Below are 26124 nucleotides of genomic sequence, written 5' to 3'. Positions count from 1 at the left end.
TTATGTAAAAATGGATGAGCAATGAGCGCGCTGCCACCACAGCGCCACAAGAGCAGCCTGTACCCCCTTCCCTTATAGATTGTAAGCTCTTGCGGGCAGGGTCCTCTGCCCCTCTGTACCAGTCTGTTAATAATTTCTTGTTTACTGTGTTTTTTATTTCTGTCTAACCCCGGCTGGATGTTCAGCGCTTTAAAATAAATGATAATAATAATGGTGTACAGTGAGTGGGAATGAGGGGAATACCGCCATCTCCATCTTGGGCAGCAACACTCATCGAAACGCCCCTTTAAAGATCCTGCGTGTGCCCAGCAGTGGGTGACGCCAACATGGAAAACTACGTATAACTGGTGAGGAAAACGGAATTCAGTCACTGAGACATTTATCATTTATCACAGACATCGGACTCTGGAACAGGAGAGATCGTTGTCAGCACCAACCTAGTCGAGAACCATGCGTATTCACTGACCGGAGCAGAAGAAGTAACTATATCTATCTATCTATCTATCTATCTATCTATCTATCTATCTATCTATCTATCTATCTATCTATCTATCTTCTATCTATCTTCTATCTATCTATCTATCTATCTATCTATCTTATATCTATCTATCTATCTATCTATCTATCTATCTATCTATCTATCTCATATCTCTCTATCTATCTATCTATCTATCTATCTATCTATCTATCTATCTATCTATCTATCTAATATCTATATAAATAGTCACTGTACTGTCCATTGTCATGAGCAGGTCGTCTATCGTGGTGGAACGGCCCAGATTGTGAGGGTGAGGAATCCCTGGGGTCATAAAGAGTGGAACGGAGCCTGGAGTGATAGGTAAGAGCTGTACTTCATTTATGGGCATGCCTCCCAAAGACAGAGATTGGGTTTTCCATCAGCCCAAAGAAAACCAGTGATGTGATGTTTTAGATCAACCCATACCTACCCTAGGTCCCCATGAGAAATTGGGCTCAGGCTCTGCTTAAAGGGGATATCCAATGTGTAGTGTAAAAAAATGACGATCAGACATCATACAGTCAGGGGAGTATTAAGTGCATGATAGGCCCGGGGCTTTCTACCCAACTCGCCCCCCCCCCCCCTCCCCATTTTAGTTTTAGTTTTTTTCTGTATGAAGAGGCTGCGGTGCTTCGTAGGCTCCACAGTCTCTTTCTAGGCCATATGACATCGTTCACATGGTCTCGGTGCAGCTCTGTCCCATCTGAGTGATTGGGGCTGAGCTGTAATACCAAGCGCAGGGCTATCAAATGGACAGCGCTGCGCTTGATAAGGAGCGAAGAGGCTGCGGCGCTCACTGGGACATCGCGGACTCCTCAAACAGCTGATTGGTGGGGGTGCCAGGAGTCGGACCCCCACCATCTCCTAACTCTCTGAGTACAGATGTCATAGATGTTACCTGCAGTCCTATGTAACACCCCACATGACACAGTGAACTATTGTGTTATGTGGGGTGTTACATAGGACTGCATGGGACTTCTACTACATTATCGGCACACAGAAAGTTATCACTGTTATCTGGGCTGTTACATAGGACTGCAGGTGACAAATTAAAATTTTAGTTGCCAAATTTAAAATACATACGATTATGAATGATAAAAAAAAGACTTGGAGGAGAAGATGAGACGCAGGTCACAGTAGTGAGCAGCTCTACATATAGGGGAATACAGCACCACATACAGGTGGAATCTGTTACTATGGGTAACTAAGCCAGTTCTACTTTATACCAGTTTGATAAATTACCCCAAAAGGCCGTATATTGTCTACAGCAATTATAATGTCCCCTAGAGTGCCCCCAGTGATAATAACAACCTATATTGTGCTCCAGGTAATAATGTCTGTATAGTGTCCCCAAAAATAATGTCCCCTAATAGTAATCCCCCCCCCACACTGCCCCATATAGTAATTTCCCCCACACTGCCCCATATAGTAATTTCCCCCACACTGCCCCATATAGTAATTTCCCCCACACTGCCCCCATATAGTAATTTCCCCCACACTGCCCCCATATAGTAATTTCCCCCCACACTGCCCCATATAGTAATTTCCTCCACACTACCCCATATAGTAATTTCCCCCCACACTGCCCCATATAGTAATTTCCCCCACACTGCTCCCATATATAAATTTCCCCCACACTGCCCCATATAGTAATTTCCCCACACTGCCCCATATAGAAAATTCCCCCACACTGCCCCCATATAGAAATTTCCCTCACACTGCCTCCATATAGTAATTTCCCCCACACTGCCCCCATATAGAAATTTCCCCCACACTGCCCCCATATAGTAATTTCCCCCACACTGCCCCATATAGTAATTTCCCCCACACTGCCTCCATATAGAAATTTCCCCCACACTGCCCCATATAGTAATTTCCCCCACACTGCCTCCATATAGAAATTTCCCCCACACTGACCCATATAGTAATTTCCCCCACACTGACCCATATAGTAATTTCCCCCACACTTCCCCCATACAGAAATTTCCCTCACACTGCCCCATATAGTAATTTCCCCGCATACTGCCCCATATAGTAATTTCCCCCACACTGCCCCATATAGTAATTTCCCCCACACTGCCCCATATAGTAATTTCCCCCACACTGCCCCATATAGAAATTTCCCCCACACTGCCTCGATATAGTAATTTACACCCACACTGCCCCATATAGAAATTTTCCCCACACTGCCCCATATAGTAATTTCCCCCACACTGCCCCATATAGTAATTTCCCTAACACTGCCCCCATATAGTAATTTCCCCTCAAACTGCCCCCATATAGTAATTTCCCCCACACTGCCCCATATAGTAATTTCCCTCACACTGCCCCCATATAGTAATTTCCCCTCAAACTGCCCCCATATAGTAATTTCCCCCACACTGCCTCCATATAGTAATTTACCCCCACACTGCCCCATATAGTAATTTCCCCCACACTGCCCCATATAGTAATTTCCCCCACACTGCCCCATATAGTAATTTCCCCCACACTGCCCTCATATAGTAATTTCCCCTCAAACTGTCCCCATATAGTAATTTCCCCCCACACTGCCCCCATATAGTAATTTCCCCCCACACTGCCCCATATAGTAATTTCCCCCACACTGCCCCATATAGTAATTTCCCCCACACTGCCCCATATAGTAATTTCCCCCCACACTGCCCCATATAGTAATTTCCCCCCACACTGCCCCATATAGTAATTTCCCTCACACTGCCCCATATAGTAATTTCCCCCACACTGCCCCTATATAGTAATTTCCCCCACACTGCCCCATATAGTAGTTTCCCCCACACTGCCCCATATAGTAATTTCCCCTACACTGCCCCATATAGTAATTTCCCTCACACTACAACATATAGTAATTTCCCCCACACTGCCCCATATAGTAATTTCAACCACACTGCCCCCATATAGTAATTTCCCCCCACTCTGCCCCATATAGTAATTCCCCCCACACTGCCCCCATATAGTAATTCCCCCCTACACTGCCCCATACAGTAATTTCCCCCACACTGTCCCTATATAGTAATTTCCCCCACACTGCCTCCATAAAGTAATTTCCCCCACACTGCTCCATATAGTAATTTCCCCCACACTGCCCCATATAGTATTTTACCTCCACACTGCCCCCATATAGCAATTTCCCCCACACTGCCCCCATATAGCAATTTCCCCCACACTGCCCCCATATAGCAATTTCACCTACACTGCCCCATATAGTAATTTCCCCCCAAACTGCCCCATATAGTAATTTCCCCCCAAACTGCCCCATATAGTAATTTCCCTCACACTGCCCCATATAGTAATTTCCCTCACACTACCCCATATAGTAATTTCCCTCACACTACCCCATATAGTAATTTCCCCCACACTACCCCATATAGTAATTTCCCCCACACTGCCAAATATAGTAATTTCCCCCACACTGCCCCATATAGTAATTTCCCCCACACAGCCCCATATAGTAATTTCCCTCACACGGCCCCATATAGTAATTTTCCCCACACTGCCCCTATATAGTCATTTTCCCCACACTGCCCCATATAGTAATTTCCCCACACACTGCCCCATATAGTAATTTCCCCCACACTGCCCCATGTAGTAATTTCCCCCACACTGCCCTCACATAGTAATTTCCCCCACACTGCTCTCATATAGTAATTTCCCCCACACTTTTCCATATAGTAATTTCCCCCACACTGCCCCATATAGTAATTTCCCCCACACTGCCCTATATAGTAATTCCCCCCCACACTGCCCCATATAGTAATTTCCCTCACACTACCCCATATAGTAATTTTCCTCACACTGCCCCATATAGTATTTTCCCTCCACACTGCCCCCATATAGCAATTTCCCCCACACTGCCCCCATATAGCAATTTCCCCCACACTGCCCCCATATAGCAATTTCACCTACACTGCCCCATATAGTAATTTCCCCCCAAACTGCCCCAAATAGTAATTTCCCCCCAAACTGCCCCAAATAGTAATTTCCCACCACATTGCCCCCATATAGTAATTTCCCTCACACTGCCCCATATAGTAATTTCCCTCACACTACCCCATATAGTAATTTCCCTCACACTACCCCATATAGTAATTTCCCCCACACTGCCCCATATAGTAATTTTCCCCACACTGCCCCCATATAGTAATTTCCCCCCTCACTTCCCCATATAGTAATTTCCCCCACACTGCCAAATATAGTAATTTCCCCCACACTGCCCCATATAGTAATTTCCCCCACACTGCCCCATATAGTAATTTCCCTCACACTGCCCCATATAGTATTTTTCCCCACACTGCCCCTATATAGTCATTTTCCCCACACTGCCCCATATAGTAATTTCCCCACACTGCCCCATGTAGTAATTTCCCCCACACTGCCCTCACATAGTAATTTCCCCCACACTGCTCTCATATAGTAATTTCCCCACACTGCTCTCATATAGTAATTTCCCCCACACTTTTCCATATAGTAATTTCCCCCACACTTTTCCATATAGTAATTTCCCCCACACTGCCCTATATAGTAATTTCCCCCCACACTGCCCCATATAGTAATTTCCCTCACACTACCCCATATAGTAATTTTCCTCACACTGCCCCATATAGTAATTTCCCCCACACTGCCCCATATAGTAATTTCCCCCCACACTGCCCCCATATAGTAATTTCCCTCACACTGCCCCATATAGTAATTGCCCCCACACTGCCCCTATATAGTCATTTCCCCCACACTGCCCCATATAGCCAATTTCCCCCACACTGCCCCTATATAGTCATTTTCCCCACACTGCCCCATATAGTAATTTCCCCACACACTGCCCCATATAGTCATTTCCCCCACACTGCCCCATATAGTCAATTTCCCCCACACTGCCCCCATATAGTCATTTTCCCCACACTGCCCCATATAGTAATTTCCCCCCACACTGCCCCCATATAGTAATTTCCCCCACACTGCCCCATATAGTAATTTCCCTCACACTGCACCATATAGTAATTTCCCCCACACTGCCCCATATAGTAATTCCCCCCACACTGCCCTATATCGTAATTTCCTCCCACACTGCCCCATATCGTAATTTCCTCCCACACTGCCCCATATAGTAATTTCCCTCACACTGCCCCATATAGTAATTTCCCTCACACTGCCCCATATAGTAATTTCCCTCACACTGCCCCCATATAGTAATTTCCCCCACACTGCCCCATATAGTAATTCCCCCCACACTGCCCCATATAGTAATTTCCCCCACACTGCCCAATATAGTAATTTCCCCCACACTGCCCCATACAGTAATTTCCCCCACACTGTCCCTATATAGTAATTTCCCCCACACTGCCCCATATAGTATTTTCCCTCCACACTGCCCCCATATAGCAATTTCCCCCACACTGCCCCATATAGCAATTTCCCCCACACTGCCCCATACAGTAATTTCCCCCACACTGTCCCTATATAGTAATTTCCCCCACACTGCCCCATATAGTATTTTCCCTCCACACTGCCCCCATATAGCAATTTCCCTCACACTGCCCCATATAGTAATTTCCCTCACACTGCCCCCATATAGTAATTTCCCCCACACTGCCCCATATAGTAATTCCCCCCACACTGCCCCATATAGTAATTTCCCCCACACTGCCCAATATAGTAATTTCCCCCACACTGCCCCATACAGTAATTTCCCCCACACTGTCCCTATATAGTAATTTCCCCCACACTGCCCCATATAGTATTTTCCCTCCACACTGCCCCCATATAGCAATTTCACCCACACTGCCCCATATAGTAATTTCCCCCCAAACTGCCCCAAATAGTAATTTCCCACCACATTGCCCCCATATAGTAATTTCCCTCACACTGCCCCATATAGTAATTTCCCTCACACTACCCCATATAGTAATTTCCCTTACACTGCCCCATATAGTAATTTCCCCCACACTGCCCCATATAGTAATTTCCCCCACACTGCCCCCATATAGTAATTTCCCCCACACTGCCCCATATAGTATTTCCCCCACACTGCCCCATATAGTAATTTCCCCCACACTGCCCCATATAGTAATTTCCCCACACACTGCCCCATATAGTAATTTCCCCCACACTGCCCCATATAGTAATTTCCCCCACACTGCCCTCACATAGTAATTTCCCCCACACTTTTCCATATAGTAATTTCCCCCACACTGCCCCACATAGTACTTTCCCCCACACTGCCCCATGTAGTAATTTCCCCCACACTGCCCCATATAGTAATTTCCCCCACACTGCCCCATATAGTAATTTCCCCCACACTGCCCCCATATAGTAATTTCCCCCACACTGCTCCCATATAGTAATTTCCCCCACACTGCCCTATATAGTAATTTCCCCCACACTGCCCCATATAGTAATTTCCCCCACACTGCTCCATAAAGAAATTCCCCCCTACACTGCCCCATACAGTAATTTCCCCCACACTGCCCCATATAGTAATTTCCCCCACACTGCTCCATAAAGTAATTTCCCCCACACTGCTCCATAAAGTAATTTCCCCACACACTGCCCCATATAGTAATTTCCCCCACACTGCCCCATATAGTAATTTCCCCCACACTGCTCTCATATAGTAATTTCCCCCACACTTTTCCATATAGTAATTTCCCCCACACTGCCCCACATAGTACTTTCCCCCACACTGCCCCTTGTAGTAATTTCCCCCACACTGCCCCATATAGTAATTTCCCCCACACTGCCCCATATAGTAATTCCCCCCTACACTGCCCCATACAGTAATTTCCCCCACACTGCCCCTATATAGTAATTTCCCCCACACTGCTCCATAAAGTAATTTCCCCCACACTGCTCCATAAAGTAATTTCCCCCGCACTGCCCCATATAGTAATTTCCCTCACACTGCCCCATATAGTAATTTTCCTCACACTGCCCCATATAGTAATTTCCCCCACACTGCCCCATATAGTAATTTCCCCCACACTGCCCCTATATAGTAATTTCCCCCTAAACTACCCCAAATAGTAATTTCCCACCACATTGCCCCATATAGTAATTTCCCTCATACTGCCCCATATAGTAATTTCCCTCACACTACCCCATATAGTAATTTCCCTCACACTGCCCCATATAGTCATTTCCCCCACACTGCCCCATATATTAATTCCCCCCGCACTGCTCCATATAGTAATTTCCCCCACACTGCCCCATATAATAATTTTCCTCACACTGCCCCATATAGTAATTTTCCTCACACTACACCATATCGTAATTTCCCCCACACTGTTTCCCATGTAGTAGTTTGCCCCCACAAAGTATTGTGCCCCTACACTGCCCCCATTAAGTAATTTGCTTAGACACTGCCATCTATTAAGTAATTTGTCCCCACACTGCCATTCATTAAATAATTTGCCCCCATGGAAACATTTGCCCCCACTGTCCCTGTAGTAATATGTCCTCCTCTGCCCCCCAAAGTTGTCATACACATACACACACACACAAAAAAGGCTATTTACCTGTGTCCAGAATGGTGAGGCAAGCCCGCGTACGTCAAAGCCCTGCACGCGCTGGGCTTTTACCACCACATAGGCCTAAGGCCTACTAGTCTTGAAGCTTGAAGCCTATGGCGGTGATAGGCGGTGGGGCAGGGAACTATGCACTCCCGTGCCCCGCCATAGTTTGTGGGCGTTTGGGTCGGCATTGGGCCCCCCAGCGATGCCGGGCCCGTGGCTGCCAACCCAAACGCCCCAATTATAATCCGCCACTGCATACAGTACATGACAATCTCTTTCTAACAAAGCTAGAACCAGCCCTGTACCTCACATGGATCCAGAGATCTTCATAATCGTCACTCCATGTTGCCAATTTCAGGAGCCCAGGGGCATGTCAGGAGAACAGGAGATGTGCCCTGTGTGCTGCAGCTTTCTCCTCATCACAGCTCAGGGGGCATATCCTTTCTGCAGCAGATCTCTCCTTAGCTCAACCCATGGGGAGCGTCTTTCCTGCAGCAGCTCTCTCCCCCTATCACAGCTCAGGGGACATTTCCTATCTTCTGAAGCTCTCTCCCTATCACAGCACAGAGGGTATGTCCTTTCTGCTGCAGCTCTCTCCTTGCAACTGTCACAGCTTCTAACAGTAGATGCAGCTGGTGGCAGTTGGCATAGAACTGATCATGTGCAACCACTTCAGCGAGGTGGACCGAGAAATAAGAAAAATAGGAAAAAGCAAATGCATGAAATTTTCAGCGAGACTAATTTTTGTGGATTATTATTTTTTTTTTTTACAAAACATTACTCTTTAGTGCAAATTTGCATGAAGGTGCCTATGCCTAGGTGCCCAGGTACTTGATGGCATTTCCTAAATTTATCATCAGCTGCCTACTTTCAGAAAGTATACGGGAATGGGGGAGTATGATATGATTTTCTTATAGCATTTTTTAATTTTAAAATTGTCCTGAAACCATTGGCAGTGAAAGGGTTAATCATTCTTCAAGTGCATTGAACATTTCTATATTGTAGACACAGAAAATTCTGAACATTTAATGAAACTATTTCGACAGTCATCTTACACATTGTTTTGATGTTTGCATCTTGTCTTCCTCTAACTGGGCTATTTTTTTCCCCGACGACCATGATGCATCATTTTTACCGATTTTTTTTTCCCATCTTGCAGTGCGCCAGAATGGGATGAGATTGACCGAAAGGTGAAAGCCGATCTTAAAACTGAGTGTGACGATGGTGAAGCCTGGTGAGTAAATTCCTGTGGGTTGTGTCCACTGCACACGTCATCTGTCAATAGTTTATATATTTAGGTGTTGAAATTCTTCCCTCGGGTCACTGCCGGTATTTGGGGCTCCTGCTTTGATGTGAAGGGCTCATGTGGGTGCAAGGCGGGGTGTGTAGAGCATGTAGTGGTCAGCTCCTGGTGATGTAGGAGCCAGTAAACCCGGCCAGCTTTAAACATAAGAAACATCTCTCTTTACTTAGTGAAAAATGAGAGTTGTAGTACATCCAACAACAAGGAAACACAGTGTCATCTGTCAATAGTGCAACTCCTTTCCCAGATAGCAGTGTGTGGAAGTTATGGCCCTCTTTATATACTGCACTATCATGGTAAAGTCTCTCTCCGTAGAATCTTTGGCTGGCGACTGTATTCTTGCAATGATGCCTGCAATTCGCACTGCAGACTGCAGGTCCAACTGACTACAATTGGCTAAATGTTATCCCTTCATGGCAGCAAAGTCTGAATGGCTGTAATTGTAGGTTACCTTGCTGATTGACTACTCCTCACTCGGCCATACAGATTCTCTAATCTCACCACTTTCCTTCCTTCTCTCTCTCTCTTGTAGATCTTGTGGCAAGTCACAGATCTATGGAGCTGAAGCTGGGGAGAGGAGCACATGGTGTCTGCTCCCTCTCCTTTACTATCCTTTACTATATCCCACTAAGGCCTCCTGCACACGAACGTATTCGTTCCGTGCATTGGGGACCGCAGTTTGTGGTCCCCAATGCACGGGCAACCTCCGTGCGGCTGCCGGAATGGATCCAGACCCATTCAACTTGAATGGGTCGGCATTCGTCCGTTCCGCAAAGAGATAGAGCAAGTTCTATATTTTTGCAGAACGGAAGTATGGAACGGAACCCCACAGAAGCACTCCGTAGTGCGTCTGTGGGGTTCCGTTCCGTGATTCCATTCCGCATCTCCGGATTTTCAGACCCATTCAAGTCAATGGGTCCGCATCCGTGATGCGGAATGCACACGGAACGGTGCATGAGTATTGTGGATCTGCAATACGGCAACGGGACACCTATGTTTTTTGTGCAGGAAGCCTAAGACTGACTAGTCTGGAGCTCGGGGTGGAGCCAGCACACGCCCTAAGTTCCTAAGAGGGCTGGGCCAAGATTAGTTAACCCTGGCTATGCCTACACCATGCATAGCTATACCGGGTACAATACATACTGTAGCACTGTAAATCATTGCAAAACATTACTTAATTATTAAAAGAGCTTAGTGGTGAGCTGGCAAAACCGTTAACAGATTTATTTAACCAATCATTAGTAACAGGAGTCGTCCCGGAAGATTGGAAATTGGCAAATGTCGTGCCCATTCACAAGAAAGGTAGTAGGGAGGAATCGAGCAACTATAGACCAGTGAGTCTGACATCAATAGTAGGCAAATTAATGGAAACCCTATTAAAGGATAGGATTGTGGAACATCTAAAATCCCATGGATTGCAAGATGAAAAACAACATGGGTTTACTTCAGGGAGATCATGTCAAACAAATCTTATAGATTTTTTTGACTGGGTGAATAAAATAATAGACGGTGGAGGTGCAGTAGACATCGCATATCTAGATTTTAGTAAGGCTTTTGACACTGTCCCACATAGAAGACTTATCAATAAACTGCAGTCATTGAGCATGGACTCCCATATTGTTGAGTGGATTAGGCAGTGGCTGAGTGACAGACAACAGAGGGTTGTAGTCAATGGAGAACATTCAAAACAAGGTCATGTTACCAGTGGGGTTCCACAGGGATCTGTACTGGGACCGATTTTGTTTAATATCTTCATAAGTGTATTTGCAAAAGGCCTCGCTGGTAAGGTTTGTCTTTTTGCTGATGACACAAAGATATGTAACAGGGTTGATGTTCCTGGAGGGAAACGCCAAATGGAAAAGGATTTAGGAAAACTAGAAGAATGGTCAGAACTCTGGAAACTGAAATTTAATGTGGATAAGTGCAAGATAATGCACCTAGGGCGTAAAAACCCAAGGGCAGAATATAGAATATTTGACACAGTCCTGACCTCAGTATCTGAGGAAAGGGATTTAGGAGTAATTATTTCAGAAGACTTAAAGGTGGGAAGACAATGTAATAGAGCAGCACGAAATGCCAGCAGAATGCTTGGATGTATAGGGAGAGGTATAAGCAGTAGAAAGAGTGAAGTGCTTATGCCACTGTACAGAACACTGGTGAGACCTCACTTGGAGTATTGTGCGCAGTACTGGAGGCCATATCTCCAGAAGGATATAGATACTCTAGAGAGAGTTCAGAGAAGAGCTACTAAACTAGTACATGGATTGCAGGATAAAACTTACCAGGAAAGGTTAAAGGACCTTAATATGTATAGCTTGGAAGAAAGAAGAGACAGAGGGGATATGATAGAAACTTTTAAATACATAAAGGGAATCAACTCGGTAAAGGAAGAGAGCATATTTAAAAGAAGAAAAACTACCACAAGAGGACACAGTTTTAAATTAGAGGGGCAAAGGTTTAAAAGTAATATAAGGAAGTATTACTTTACTGAGAGAGTAGTGGATGCATGGAATAGCCTTCCTGCAGAAGTGGTAGCTGCAAATACAGTGAAGGGGTTTAAGCATGCATGGGATAGGCATAAGGCCATCCTTCATATAAGATAGGGCCGGGGGCTATCCATAGTATTCAGTATATTGGGCAGACTAGATGGGCCAAATGGTTCTTATCTGCCGACACATTCTATGTTTCTATGTTTCTATATTACAGTACTCTCCTGGGGTACTACATTTTGACCACTGAAGGAAGAATGGAGAGTTTTTTCTGTGATGAATGGGTGAATGAGGAATCCTGCTGTATGTATTTGGGGGAAGGCAATGATGTATCTACTAGGGGTGGGGCCTATCTACCACTAAGAACCTCAAAATAGTTTATTATATCATTTGCATTTTCTTCAGGATGCCATTTTCTTCCTTTCTTGCTGAATTTTATCGAATGGAAATATGTCATCTAACTCTGGACAACGTATGCTGCAATGAAAACCATAAGTGGTGCCTAACAGAATTCTCAGGCTCCTGGACCGCTGGATTCTCTGCAGGAGGATGCAAGGGCCACCGTAAGTATTCTGGATTACTAGGAGTTATGGATTACAACTTTGCAGATTTTTCAGACACACTTCACTTCTCTGCCCTTTCTTTCACAAATAGCAAACTTTTGGACCAACCCTCAGTTCTGGATCACACTGGAGGAACCTGATGAGGATGACACGGAGATTACAGATACACCATTGTGTACAGTCATTGTGAGCCTAATGCAGAAGGATCGAAGAAGGAAGATACCTGAAGGAGGATGTTTGTATGACATTGCATACTATATATACAAGGTTAGAATGACGATGGTTTGCCTCATTCGGGCCCTGGGGTGTTGCATTTAGCCCCATAGGCTCTTAGGGCTTCTAATGTGGGGTACACTAGTGCCCAATCTTCAAATCAGAGCCCTTTGGTCATGTTGACCATGTTGATCAAAGGTTTTAAACCTGTTGCTCTGAGGCTGCACAGGACAGCCATGCAGAGCTTATTCTACTGTACCATAAAAAGGTGTACCAGTGGATCATTAAAGGGGTTCTCCGGGAATGAAGAAAATTAAAATACTTAAATATTACTTTATTATAAATATATTCTCAAATACCTCGTGTTTTCTGGGGAGCAATAATCAGGGGAAACAATATGGCTGCTGTCCCATTAGTTCACACAAAACCTGTCCTGATCACACATGAGGACATGTTACTTTACAACACTGAGATAAAGAGCTGCCTCATCCTCATCCTTCTCTCTACTTGTCAGGTATTATGATCCTGAATTACAGATGATAAGAACTTTAGCTGAATCTCTGTCGAAATAGAGTTCATGAGGAGACATGAAGTACAGAGAGGACAGACAGGACAGGCTGTGGTAATGGAGAATGTAAACAAGTGCTGCTGATCATTAGCCACACCTCACCCTCCTCTCATGTCTCCTTATCATCTCCATTCCCACAGAGATTCACTTGTATTCAGGATCATGATTCCTGACAAGCAGAGCAGAGAGGAGGATGAGGCAGCACTCAATGGCTCATTGTCCTCCTGTGTGATTAGGACAGGTTTTGTGTGTACTGATAGGACGGTGGCCATTTTATTTCTCCTAATGATTGGCCCCTAGACAAAACAAGCCATTCTAAGTAATGAAAGGTATTTGTGAATATATTTATTATAAAATACTATTTAAGCATTTTCATTTTTTAATTCCTGGAGAACACCTTTAAGAAGTTAAAGGGGTCATCCAGATTTATTTTTAAATTGACGGCCTCCCCTGATACATAACTCCAAATCCACAGCTTCACTACAAAGCCATAGAGATATAGAGAATGATGTGATCAAATTCTGCCTGTCTGCAGTCACCACTAGGGGGAGCTGAGGAGTTTGCTGAAATAAGATTAATGAATGGGCGTAGTAGACTGTTAGCCTATACACAAGTTTATTAGATGTGATGGTATTTGGACACTGATCTCATGTTTTATTACAATTTCTTCTACCTTCTCTTTTGCAGATCCCCAGCAAGGTATGAAAAAGGAAGACCTGATGCACTGGACACATTTTTCTCCCAATTCATTCCTCTTTCTCACTCCGTACATACAGATGATTTACTTTATGACCAGTATATATCTCATTACATACTAACCATAGAGAAATGAATGAGGCATCTTATTGAGCCAAACTATAGGCACTTCTTTTGAAATTAAAAGGATTTTCTGAGATTTTTTTTACTGATCGATGAGAGTCCAACACCCGGTACGATGAATATGATGTCACTTGGCCTAGGAAAAGCTGAGAGAAGGCCACAGTGTTCACAGGAGTGTTGCTGCCTTCTCAAACAGCTGATCAGTGGGGGTTCTGGGTGTTGGGCCCCACCGATCAGATACTGATGACCTATTCTGAGGATAGGTCTTCAGAAACAAAAAATCTCGGACAACCCTTTTAACTTGAGGTAAAAGGGTGTACAGACTTTTGCAATAATTTTATTAATTTCTTCAATGCATGTAAAATGAAGAAACTTTGCAAACCGTCTTGATAGAAAAATCTCCTATTGTCTTGTGTATACAGCAAATATATGGCTAGATATAGTAGACAATGGGAGCACGTGTTCTGCCTTCAAATTAAAAGGGGTCAAAGGGGTTAGCTCATCTCAGATGTTAGTGGCATGTCGCTAGGATATGCCGTAAATGTCAGATAGGTAGGGGTCCCACCTCTAGGACCTGCTTCTTTCAACAGAATGGTGCCCCTGAAGTGAATGGTGAGCAGCCACGCATACATTCACCGCTATGGGAGTTCTGAAAACTGCCAACTTGGCTTGGCTATTTTTGGCACTCAGACACAATGTAGAATGGAGCGTTGGCCGCTCCTGCGTGGTGTGCTCTCCATTCAACACTATAGGACATCCGAAAATAGCTGAGTGTGCTCACTGCATAAGAGGTGTGCTCTCCTTCAATTTTTGCGGGCCCTGTTCCGGTCATAGGAGCAGGTCCCAGAAGTGGGACCTGGATCTATATGACATTGATGACATATCCTAGCAATATGCCATCAACATGCGAGACAAGCCAACTCCTTTAAGAAATGTATTGGCCAGAATGTTGAACCTAAATAAAACCTAGTGTTAAAGGGTGGATGTTCACTGAGCCACGCCTTGAATGAAGATGTGGCTACCATTTGTACTGAGCTGGGCCTACGTCATTAAATTACCAGTATGTTTAAAATTATGTGTATTATCATGTCTCTCTTTAAGACGCCATCCAATGTTCAAATGGGGATAGATTTCTTCACGAAAAACAAAGACGTTGCTCGAGCCGATAAGTTCAAAAACCACCGCGAGGTGTGCAAACGTTTCCAGCTCCCGGTCGGAAACTACATGATTGTGCCGACAACGTATAATCCCTCTGAAGAGGCCGATTTCTGTCTACGTGTCTTCACAGAGAAAAGAGCTGAACCTTCGTAAGTGAGACGAGTGTGTGGTTTGGTGTAACCTTTACCAACAACTTCCTGTCAGATAATTAAAGTAGTGTTAAAAAAATAGTAGTCAGTTTAAAAAAGCAGAATCATTATAATAACCTTTATTTCCATAAATGCAAATATCCTGGGTGTACTAGAGAGAGAGAGACATTGATGACTCATCTAGACAGAGCTCCTGAGATGTTGACTCATCTAGACAAAGCTCCTGAGATGTTGACTCATCTAGACAAAGCTTCTGAGATACTGACTCATGTAGATGGAGCTCCTGAGATCTTGACTTATCTAGACAAAGGTCCTGAGATATTGACTCATCTAGACAGAGCTTCTGAGATGTTGACTCATCTAGACAAAACCTCTGAGATATTAACTCATCTAGACAGAGCTACTCAGATATTGACTCATCTAGATGGAGCTTCTGAGATAATGATTTGTCTCATCTAGACACATAAGTAACCACTGAGCCACCCAAAATGTATTCAACCACTTGACCAGCAGAAATATGATAATTTGCTAGGTTGTTCAGGATTAAAAAAAAAAAGGATGCTTTCTTCTAGAAATAGCACCCACCACACCTGTGCATGGGCTATGTCTGGTCTCGTAGCTCAGCTCCATTAAAGTGATTATGACAGACCTTCAACAGGTGTGGTGCTGCTACAACTCATATAAATGTGCCAGCAAAACCCATACATAGGAAATAGAATTTATATAGTGTTTTTATATTTTTTTTAATTTTTATTTATTATTTCTTAATAATCATAGTTTTTTAAACATTTTATTTCAGAGAAATTGGTAATATGGTGGATGCTAAACTATATGAGGTAAGACATGAATGTCATGATTATTCTATGTTGTTAGTATAATGGTATTTAAAGGTAACCCGTCAGATGGTTTATATCTCCTTAACCATCACCAGAGCATTATTTTGAGACAGATCATCAGCTCACTGATGGATCAGGTTACAGATGCACACACTAGAAGTCTACAGAGAGGGAGAGGAGAGTGCTGTCACAAGACATGTGCTGTAAGGCCTCAGCTTCATTGTTGTACTACTTATGTGCAGACATTCTTTCCCCTGTGCATGCGCAGTGTACAGATGAAGCCAAAGCAAGTACCTGGGAGACAACCTCAGCCCACACTGTGCGACTATTCCCCAGAATGGCAGCACCCAGGTGACTAGTAGCTGGTAATTTGTAAAAGCATGATGCCAAAGCTACTAAAGTTCACAATAACAGTGGCACCTTGAGCCCCCCAGGCATCAGAGTCCAGGTGCAATTGCAACCTCCACACCTCCTATAGGTATGCTCCATGAGTCTTTTGTCTGTTGCAGTCTATTTGTCTAATAATGTTTTTTGTGCATTTTTCCCTTTGAAGCCTTTAGTGAATTCAAGCCCAGATACCGAGGCCCAGAATGGAGCAGAGGAGCAGCATGAAGAGGTAACATGGATGATATCTACTGCGATAGGCCACCTTCTTATAAGTGTAGTATTAGAATCCATAATACTGTGTCAGTATCCAATACACCCTGCAGTTCTACTAACTGGACTTAAACTGTAACCATTGTTTCAACAAACTTTGCAGGAATCAATAGATCAATTGAAGAAAAGAAACATTGTAATATATCTTATTTAAAAAAATGCCTCTTTCTCCATTCTTACCACATTCCTCTCTTTCCCCTGCTTCCTAATGTAAAAAAAAAAAAACTAAAACTAATCAGCTCCTATACGGATACAGTATATAATGAAATTGATCAGTGCAGAGTAATAGACCTATAACACAATGGTGGACAGGGGTCTGGGATAGTGATTTACCTCGTTATATTGTTGTATTAGAACCATAATCCACAGCAATGATTCTGTTAATGGCTTTATTAACACTATTTTCTGTACTTTTCCCCAGAAAGCTGAATTCAAAGCTGAGGATCTAAAAAGTATCTTAAATAAGTTATTATCCAAACGTAAGTTATGTCCTGTTATATCTTGTTCTTTCTTTCTTTTCTCTCTAAGTATCTATCTATCTATCTATCTATCTATCTATCTATCTATCTATCTATCTATCTATCTATTATCTATCATCTATCTCATATCTATCTATTTTCTATCTATCTCATATCTATCTATCTATCTATCTATCTATCTATCTATCTATCTATCTATCTATCTATCTATCTATCTATCTTATATCTATCTGTAAGTCGTGGACGGGGAGGGCTCCCCAGTATACAGCAAGGCCACACGGGTTGATAAGGAAACTTTGTACTTTTATTCCTAACAAATCAAATCTGGGAAACACCACAGAAACAACAGTATGGCAATATATGTATTTACAGTTCTGGGAGCACTCACCCTGGTGCTGCGCCACTCGCCGGAATATGTAGTGAAAGTGTTTTTCCAATTTAACTATAGGCAAGACCGTGTGTATGACTGCCAGAACTATATTATCTCCCCTTAGCCTTATAGATCCGCTGTAGTGTCTGCAGAGCCATCCGCCAGTGGCACAGCACAGTGTTCACAAACTTATCACCCGGCAGAGTGTCAGACACAAACCTGCCGGAACTTCTATAGACCAAAACACCACACAGCAATACAGAGATACACAGATTACCTTATACTCCAAACGCGAAGTCGCTGTTCCTGTCCGGCCGGACGAACCTAGCGCGGTGGCGTGCATAGCAGGGCCTACAAGTCGATACTGTGCCGCGAGAAAGAGCAAACCTAACTGGTGTCGCGCACAGCAGAGCCTATAAGTCGATAGTGTGCCGCTGAGTCACCGGTGTAGGCCTACACAGAAACAAGTTGATCATCTACCTTTAGCGTGCACGCTGTTCACAACTCTCCAGATCCGGATCTGCTATGGCTTGCGGTGCCGGCAGAACCCTTCTTTCCTGAAGTTGTCACAGGGAAGCTCCTGCTACTGGTATCAGTTGCTGTACGGATCCGGAACTCCAGCACAGCATCTCAGAGAAACAATCCTTTACACTGAATAATCTCTCTAAGACTCCTGCACAACAGGTCCTTGTCTTTTCTGTTCCGTTCACCGAACACCCTTTTCTCTTCCCTGCTGCAGCATAAACAGAGTTTCTTACTTCCTGCAGCCTTAGTGGAGTCCAGCCCAGCTCACAAGGGGCACAGCGGCATCTAGTGGCTGGAGGTAGTACTACTGGCAATAACAGTCGATAAGTTCCTAACACTGAAGTGATGCAGCCTGTGTGTTTCATTGGAGCACCCCGCAAATAATTCCAGTTTACATGAAGGTCCTCTTAAGAGTATATCCTAACCCTCTCACATATCTGTCATTGCAGGTTATAACATCAAGTCAGATGGATTCAGTCTGAAAACTTGTAAAGAAATGATTAATCTTCTGGATGTATCCTTTCCATAAATGTCCTCGATATTCAGTAAACTACTCGGTTTCCACCCTCTATTTCAGTTTTGGGGAGGATAACAGTCCCTTGGTTGTTGCTCTGCTCAAATATCTTCCCTTGAAACATGTGCTACGCATAATGTAGGGTCACTGGGGGATATAACGGCATATAAATTCATACAGCTCCTATTGAGTTCAATACTAGTTGTATAAATCCATAGGCAGTGAGCTCCCTCTAGTGGTGGCTTCAGGAACCCTAATTTATTTCATTTATGAAGGCAGTAAACAGAGCTCCCCTATGCAGATAGATTAGATAGGATAAGATAATACAAAAACACAGAAATATAGTGGCAATACTGGAGGAGCGGCTCAACCCCTAACACTGTAGCGTGTTTTACATTGGGGGAGCAGCCCCACCGCATGTGGACCGCAGCAAACGACTATCCCCAGCAAAAAATGCATACGGTGGAGGATGTCGGCGCGGTCCACATGCACCACAAGGGCATCCTACACAAAACGGAGCATTGTGCGGATGTAAATACAATCATATAAATCACAGAAAAAATGCACCAAACGGATATGCCACTGACTATACTGGCTAGTCATAAATGCAGATATTAAAAGCTGAGACTTTCGCCAATATATTCCTGTCAGGAAAATATCGGAGCCCTTCATGCACCACGTCACGGTCACTCAGCATGGCAAAGGGTCCTACCACTACGCTACCTATGGTGTGAACACGGTCTGAAGGCGATGTAATCCAGCTCGCAGCCAGGCTTCCACACAACCGCCTAGCAGGACAACTGGTGCAATGTGAACAAAGCCAAGACTGCAAGCCACGCCCATATCAGAGCCTGTGATGGAGGTCACCAGGTGCAAAAGAGTGCTTGAATGCCAGGTAACGGCACATACACTACATATAAAACAAGACAAAAACACAGAAATATAGTGGCAATACTGGAGGAGCGGCTCAACCCCTAACACTGTAGCGTGTTTTACATTGGGGGAGCAGCCCCACCGCATGTGGACCGCAGCAAACGACTATCCCCAGCAAAAAATGCATACGGTGGAGGATGTCGGCGCGGTCCACATGCACCACAAGGGCATCCTACACAAAACGGAGCATTGTGCGGATGTAAATACAATCATATAAATCACAGAAAAAATGCACCAAACGGATATGCTCTGACTATACTGGCTAGTCATAAATGCAGATATTAAAAGCTGAGACTTTCGCCAATATATTCCTGTCAGGAAAATATCGGAGCCCATCATTGCACCACGTCACGGTCACTCAGCATGACATCCTCCACCGTATGCATTTTTTGCTGGGGATAGTCGTTTGCTGCGGTCCACATGCGGTGGGGCTGCTCCCCCAATGTAAAACACGCTACAGTGTTAGGGGTTGAGCCGCTCCTCCAGTATTGCCACTATATTTCTGTGTTTTTGTCTTGTTTTATATGTAGTGTATGTGCCGTTACCTGGCATTCAAGCACTCTTTTGCACCTGGTGACCTCCATCACAGGGTCTGATATGGGCGTGGCTTGCAGTCTTGGCTTTGTTCACATTGCACTAGTTGTCCTGCTAGGCGTTTGTGTGGAAGCCTGGCTGCGAGCTGGATTACATCGCCTTCAGACCGTGTTCACACCATAGGTAGCGTAGTGGTAGGACCCTTTGCCATGCTGAGTGACCGTGACGTGGTGCAATGATGGGCTCCGATATTTTCCTGACAGGAATATATTGGCGAAAGTCTCAGCTTTTAATATCTGCATTTATGACTAGCCAGTATAGTCAGTGGCATATCCGTTTGGTGCATTTTTTTCTGTGATTTATAGGATAAGATAATACTTTAATTGTCCCACCATTGGGAAATTCACAGTGTTACAGCAGCACAAAAGCTTCAAGATAAAGGCATTACAGTGACAGTAGATTACAGATAAAAAATTTAAAAAATAAGGGATATACTGGGATATTGAAACAGAAACAGCCGGCACTCTGATTATCAGCCTCACGGTGCTCTCGTCCAGGGTCAGCGTCCCATAAATCAATATGAAGTAAAGGACCGGCACTCTCAGTAAGGTATGATCTTCAATCTTTCTTTATTTCGCCATGTAGAGGACTTAAAAAAACAACACGTCTTTGTCAAGTATAATTTAAACAAAAAATATGGGATTTAAAGGGAACCTGTCATGTGGATATTTGATTATAATCTAACTAATTATATACAATCATTAACTACTAAAAAATGCCTTAGATGTATTCACTTACTGGTGTGACAGATGGTTACCTCATAATATACACACAAAGATGCCGCATACTGATGAGCTGATTTGAGTCCAGCGTGATGTCATTGAGTCCAGCGTTTTTTTAATTCAGAGCTATAGCCACTCCCCTGCCCACCTGCTGCTGATTCATATGGGAAATAACTGTCATTCAGCAGCAGGTAGGCGGGGAGAGTCAGGAGCTCATGAATTTTCATGATTCATCATTATGAGCTGGAGCTTTTCAATACAAGATGTTGGCAGATTGACTGGGTCAATTAAAGAAAGTGACCCAGCATTTTGCTAAGAGGATCAGTCACTTATTTATGTTGCCCTTAGTTAGGACACCATAAAACTGGTGACAGGTTCCCTTTAAATAGTCCACAACTGATGACACGTGACAACAGGGTTGTCATGGAGACAAAATACAAACAATAAGCGGCAGACTACATAGGCATGGAAAACAACATGCTGACAATATAAATGTGGATATATATATACACTCACCTAAAGAATTATTAGGAACACCTGTTCTATTTCTCATTAATGCAATTATCTAGTCAACCAATCACATGGCAGTTGCTTCAATGCATTTAGGGGGGTGCTCCTGGTCAAGACAATCTCCTGAACTCCAAACTGAATGTCAGAATGGGAAAGAAAGGTGATTTAAGCAATTTTGAGCGTGGCATGGTTGTTGGTGCCAGACGGGCCGGTCTGAGTATTTCACAATCTGCTCAGTTACTGGGATTTTCACGCACAACCATTTCTAGGGTTTACAAAGAATGGTGTGAAAAGGGAAAAACATCCAGTATGCGGCAGTCCTGTGGGCAAAAATGCCTTGTGGATGCTAGAGGTCAGAGGAGAATGGGCCGACTGATTCAAGCTGATAGAAGAGCAACGTTGACTGAAATAACCACTCGTTACAACCGAGGTATGCAGCAAAGCATTTGTGAAGCCACAACACGCACAACCTTGAGGTGGATGGACTACAACAGCAGAAGACCCCACCGGGTACCACTCATCTCCACTACAAATAGGAAAAAGAGGCTACAATTTGCACGAGCTCACCAAAATTGGACTGTTGAAGACTGGAAAAATGTTGCCTGGTCTGATGAGTCTCGATTTCTGTTGAGACATTCAAATGGTAGAGTCCGAATTTGGCGTAAACAGAATGAGAACATGTATCCATCCTCTGATGGCTACTTCCAGCAGGATAATGCACCATGTCACAAAGCTCGAATCATTTCAAATTGGTTTCTTGAACATGACAATGAGTTCACTGTACTAAAATGGCCCCCACAGTCACCAGATCTCAACCCAATAGAGCATCTTTGGGATGTGGTGGAACGGGAGCTTCGTGCCCTGGATGTGCATCCCTCAAATCTCCATCAACTGCAAGATGCTATCCTATCAATATGGGCCAACATTTCTAAAGAATGCTATCAGCACCTTGTGGAATCAATGCCACGTAGAATTAAGGCAGTTCTGAAGGCAAAAGGGGGGTCCAACACCGTATTAGTATGGTGTTCCTAATAATTCTTTAGGTGAGTGTATACACACACAGTGGACTAAGGATGTTAAATCACAAACATAAAGAAAAGAAACATAGACCTAATAAATTGTCTGTGCACATTGAATAAACGACCTGCAGTAGATTTTTCAAAAATTCAGGTTATCTGAAAAAAATAGAAAAAGTTATAAATACATAATAAAAATTCAAATAAATACATATATATTGGATATAAAATATCCTTACAAAACAACTTATGTTTTCTATTCGTATTTTACAAAAAGGCACTTAGTTCATATTCACGATTGAGTCCCTTTGGTTCCAGGGTCTGCAACCTGTGAATCCAAAAGGCCTCACGTTTTTTTAAGTAAGTTTCTGTTACTCCCAATATCAGCATTCACAATGATATCCCTAATATTTTTAGATCTTTTATAGCAAACCATTGGTCGTTCCTGAAACTCCTTGATGGTCGGATATGCTCTCTGTAATATATTTACAATCCCATATTTTTGGTTTAAATTGTACTTGACAAAGACTCAGTATGTGAGTCGAAACACAATGTTTTTTTAAGTCCTCTACATGGCGAAATAAAGAAAGATTGAAGATCATACCTTACTGCGAGTGCCGGTCCTTTACTTCAAGCTGATAGAATTCAGTCTCTGGATGGAATGATATCTGCAGGAACCTGTAGGCGATGAGTGTAGTCTATCTTCATTTGGGTCGGTGTTGGTTTTTACAGCCTAACCGCAGCAGGGAGGAATGACTGTACTGACCAATGCTATCACTGTCTCATGCATGGGATGGGAGTTATTCTCCAGCATAGAGATTGGCTTGGACAGTATCCTTCTCTGACCTACCACCTGCACTGGTTCTAGTGAGCTCCCCAGGACGGAGCTGGCCCTTCTAATCAGTTTGTGAAGTCTCTTCCTCTCCCTGGTTGGGATGAGATACAGAATGTTGTAGTCACTATTAGCTTTGCATCAAGGAGTAACTTGAGATTGTTACAAGAACCTTATCTACAGAACTACAGGTGGACAATACTGCGACCCTGAGCAATGAAGAAGTCAGCATTCTCCTGAAGAAGCTGGAACACTACATGGTATTTCTCTACTATTAACTCTTTGTGTGATCATAGACTTGACCAAAAACTGCAAGGGCTAGCCTCATCATGACAACCCCATATCTGCAAAAGATCCATCCTTGCAAAGATCACTGTAGATACTGCAAGAGAATATAACTGGTGGGCAGTGTCTACTGGGATCTCCTGCTTTGAAGCTGACCATTCTAGCTTACGAACGTGGTCCGGAACGACAGAACAAAACAGAACATATGGACAGGAGATGGTGTTGCTAATAAAATTAGTTACATTTTAATTATTTCTTGTTGTCATAAATATGGTTAATTTGTCATTTTTGCCACAGAAAATCTTCCTGGAAGCCGACACCAACTTCTCTGGATCCATTGATGCCCATGAAATGCGGAACGCCCTACAGAAAGCAGGTGACTGAACTCATCATGGTTAAAATACTACAACAGGCAACTTTAAATTGCAATGCAGGGTTAAAACTTAAAAGAACATTCCTGGCAAAGCTTGTATGCCTAGTTCAGGGACTAAGGGGCGGAGCATGACAATTAATTCTTTGAATTCCTAGTGTTAGGTACCGCCCCCTCAGGTCCTGAACTGAGGGTGTTGCATTTAACAGACTAATCCCATCTGATCCCTCTTTTTATTTTTGTATTTGATCTTGGGGCAGAAATCATCAACTGGTTCATTGATACATTGACGATGTAAACCTTGGTTTCTTGACAGGTTTTAGCCTTAATAACAGGATTCAAGAAGTCATCGTTCAGCGTTCCATCTCCGCTAACTTGTCTATTAACTTTGAAGACTTCATTGCATGTATGATACGTTTGGAGACCCTGTTTAGTAAGTAGCTAGACCCTGTTATGTATAATTCTGCACCAGACACCTTATATTTTCTAATCTTAAATGGGTTTTCCAATAATAATGACGATGGTTTATCAAGTTCCCACGGCCTGCCCCCTGAACCAAAGGATTCATACTTACCTGCTCCACATTGCTCAGGGTCTCCTTGCTGCCTCCACTGTCACCTACTTTTGGTCCCTGCACTGTTTACATCATGCTGGCCTTGAGCATGGTCCCATGTACTGCTCCAGTCGATTACGTCCCACTACACCCGGAAGAGAAGACTGCCGGCATCAGCGATAATCGGCAGTCTTCTCTTCCGGGTGTAGTGTGACGTAATCGGCGCAGGCGCACTGAGGAAGGAGCTGGCAAGCGTGCGTCCTTCACTCAGTACGCCTGCGCCGATCGAGGAACATTACGGCGCAGGCGTGGGAATTCAGCAGCAGACAGGGCCAACGGGAGGAGGAGAGCGCTCGCTGGCCCTGTCTATTAAGAGGAGATGGGGCGTGTCTAGAAGCGGCAGATGCGGCGGCTACCAGCAAGTACACGCCCAACTTGCTGGTAGTGAAGAAATTTGCATATGGTAAAAGTATGATTTTTACAAGAAATAAGCCACAGATAAAGGTTGGACATGTATGATTGCACTCAGCTGACATTAGCAAATAGCTAATGTCGGCTAATGAAAATTGCACAATGGGGGGGGGGGGGGGGTGACAGAAGCCCTTTAAGAAGAGACTATTGGCTCCTTAACCTGATAGGAGTGGTTTCAGCAACTTCAACTCTGAGTTCATAGGTAGATTTGAAAACTGCAATGTAATCCCCATTTTCCCCCTCCCCTATTGACTTTAAACAAAAGAATGCACACATGGCTCATACATCTGGTTTGCGGCCATCTAGTGGACAAAAATGTGTACTACACAAAAATGTGTACTACAGAATGTTCACACCACATACACATAGAGAAACAAAGCCCATCTCTCACACTATCTTCTCGCCATTGCTCCTTGATGCCAGGGCAGTTCTTTCTTCCCTAAGGGCATATTCTGGTTCTGGGGGCTCCTGTCTGATGGTAGTTGGGGTGCCTGTGATGTTAAGTGTCTGTATGGGTACAAGGCAGAATCAGTAACCAGATCAGACATAGCAGAAAAAATATAATTATTTTACTTAAGTGCAAAATAGAAGTTGTAGTACATCCATTTATAGAAGACACAGTGCAATTATCTCCAAGATAACAATGTATGGATTTAGGCAGTCTATCTGTCTCAAATCTCTTGCAGTAGAATCTATGGTGAGCAATTGTACTCTTGCAATGGTGGTTGTAATGTCCACTGATGGATACAGGGTTTTGGAGGTACAACTGGCCAGGACGTGTCCAGGTGTGATGACGGGTGTCTTAACAGTGCCCCTCACTGCAGTAAAGTCGTAGCAGCTTTTGGTAGCAGGTGACCTTACTGACTCCAATGCTCAACCATGAAGACTCTATGTTTTCTAGTTGTCACCTTTGTCTTACCCCTGCTTGCTTTTTGCAGGGGTCTGTATCAAACATTTTATAGTACATGTTGGTAGTCACTTCTGAACTAGTTTCTTTAACAACCCAGATTTCGCTGGAAACTTTGGCCATAATGCCCGGGATTTATCTAATGTCTATGACGCCTTTACATCAGTTAAACGCAGACTGGCACTGAGTAGACGGATGGTATATCAAATGTTTTCTCTGCGTTGCTGTAATAATTATCTTTTCCTTTT

General features: G+C 43.7%; 1 protein-coding gene across 1 annotated transcript in view; it reads left to right on the top strand.

Moving 5' to 3' along the window:
- LOC120999349 (calpain-8-like) overlaps window positions 1-26124 on the top strand; it is a 138431-nt gene that overhangs the window by 9183 nt on the left and 103124 nt on the right. Inside the window, exons 6-18 of the mRNA XM_040430216.1 lie at window positions 396-479; window positions 753-838; window positions 9200-9274; window positions 12238-12395; window positions 12487-12662; window positions 15097-15302; window positions 16102-16138; window positions 16692-16754; window positions 17217-17274; window positions 18619-18683; window positions 23482-23550; window positions 23873-23951; window positions 24262-24378. Coding sequence (XP_040286150.1) covers window positions 396-479; window positions 753-838; window positions 9200-9274; window positions 12238-12395; window positions 12487-12662; window positions 15097-15302; window positions 16102-16138; window positions 16692-16754; window positions 17217-17274; window positions 18619-18683; window positions 23482-23550; window positions 23873-23951; window positions 24262-24378 — 1273 coding nt within the window. The remainder of the gene's footprint in view (window positions 1-395; window positions 480-752; window positions 839-9199; window positions 9275-12237; window positions 12396-12486; window positions 12663-15096; window positions 15303-16101; window positions 16139-16691; window positions 16755-17216; window positions 17275-18618; window positions 18684-23481; window positions 23551-23872; window positions 23952-24261; window positions 24379-26124) is intronic.

The sequence above is a fragment of the Bufo bufo genome, chromosome 4 (assembly GCF_905171765.1).
Source record: "Bufo bufo chromosome 4, aBufBuf1.1, whole genome shotgun sequence".
Taxonomy (NCBI): Eukaryota; Metazoa; Chordata; class Amphibia; order Anura; family Bufonidae; genus Bufo; species Bufo bufo.
The sequence above is the reverse complement of the archived record's forward strand: the minus strand, read 5'-3'. Positions and strand labels throughout refer to the sequence as shown.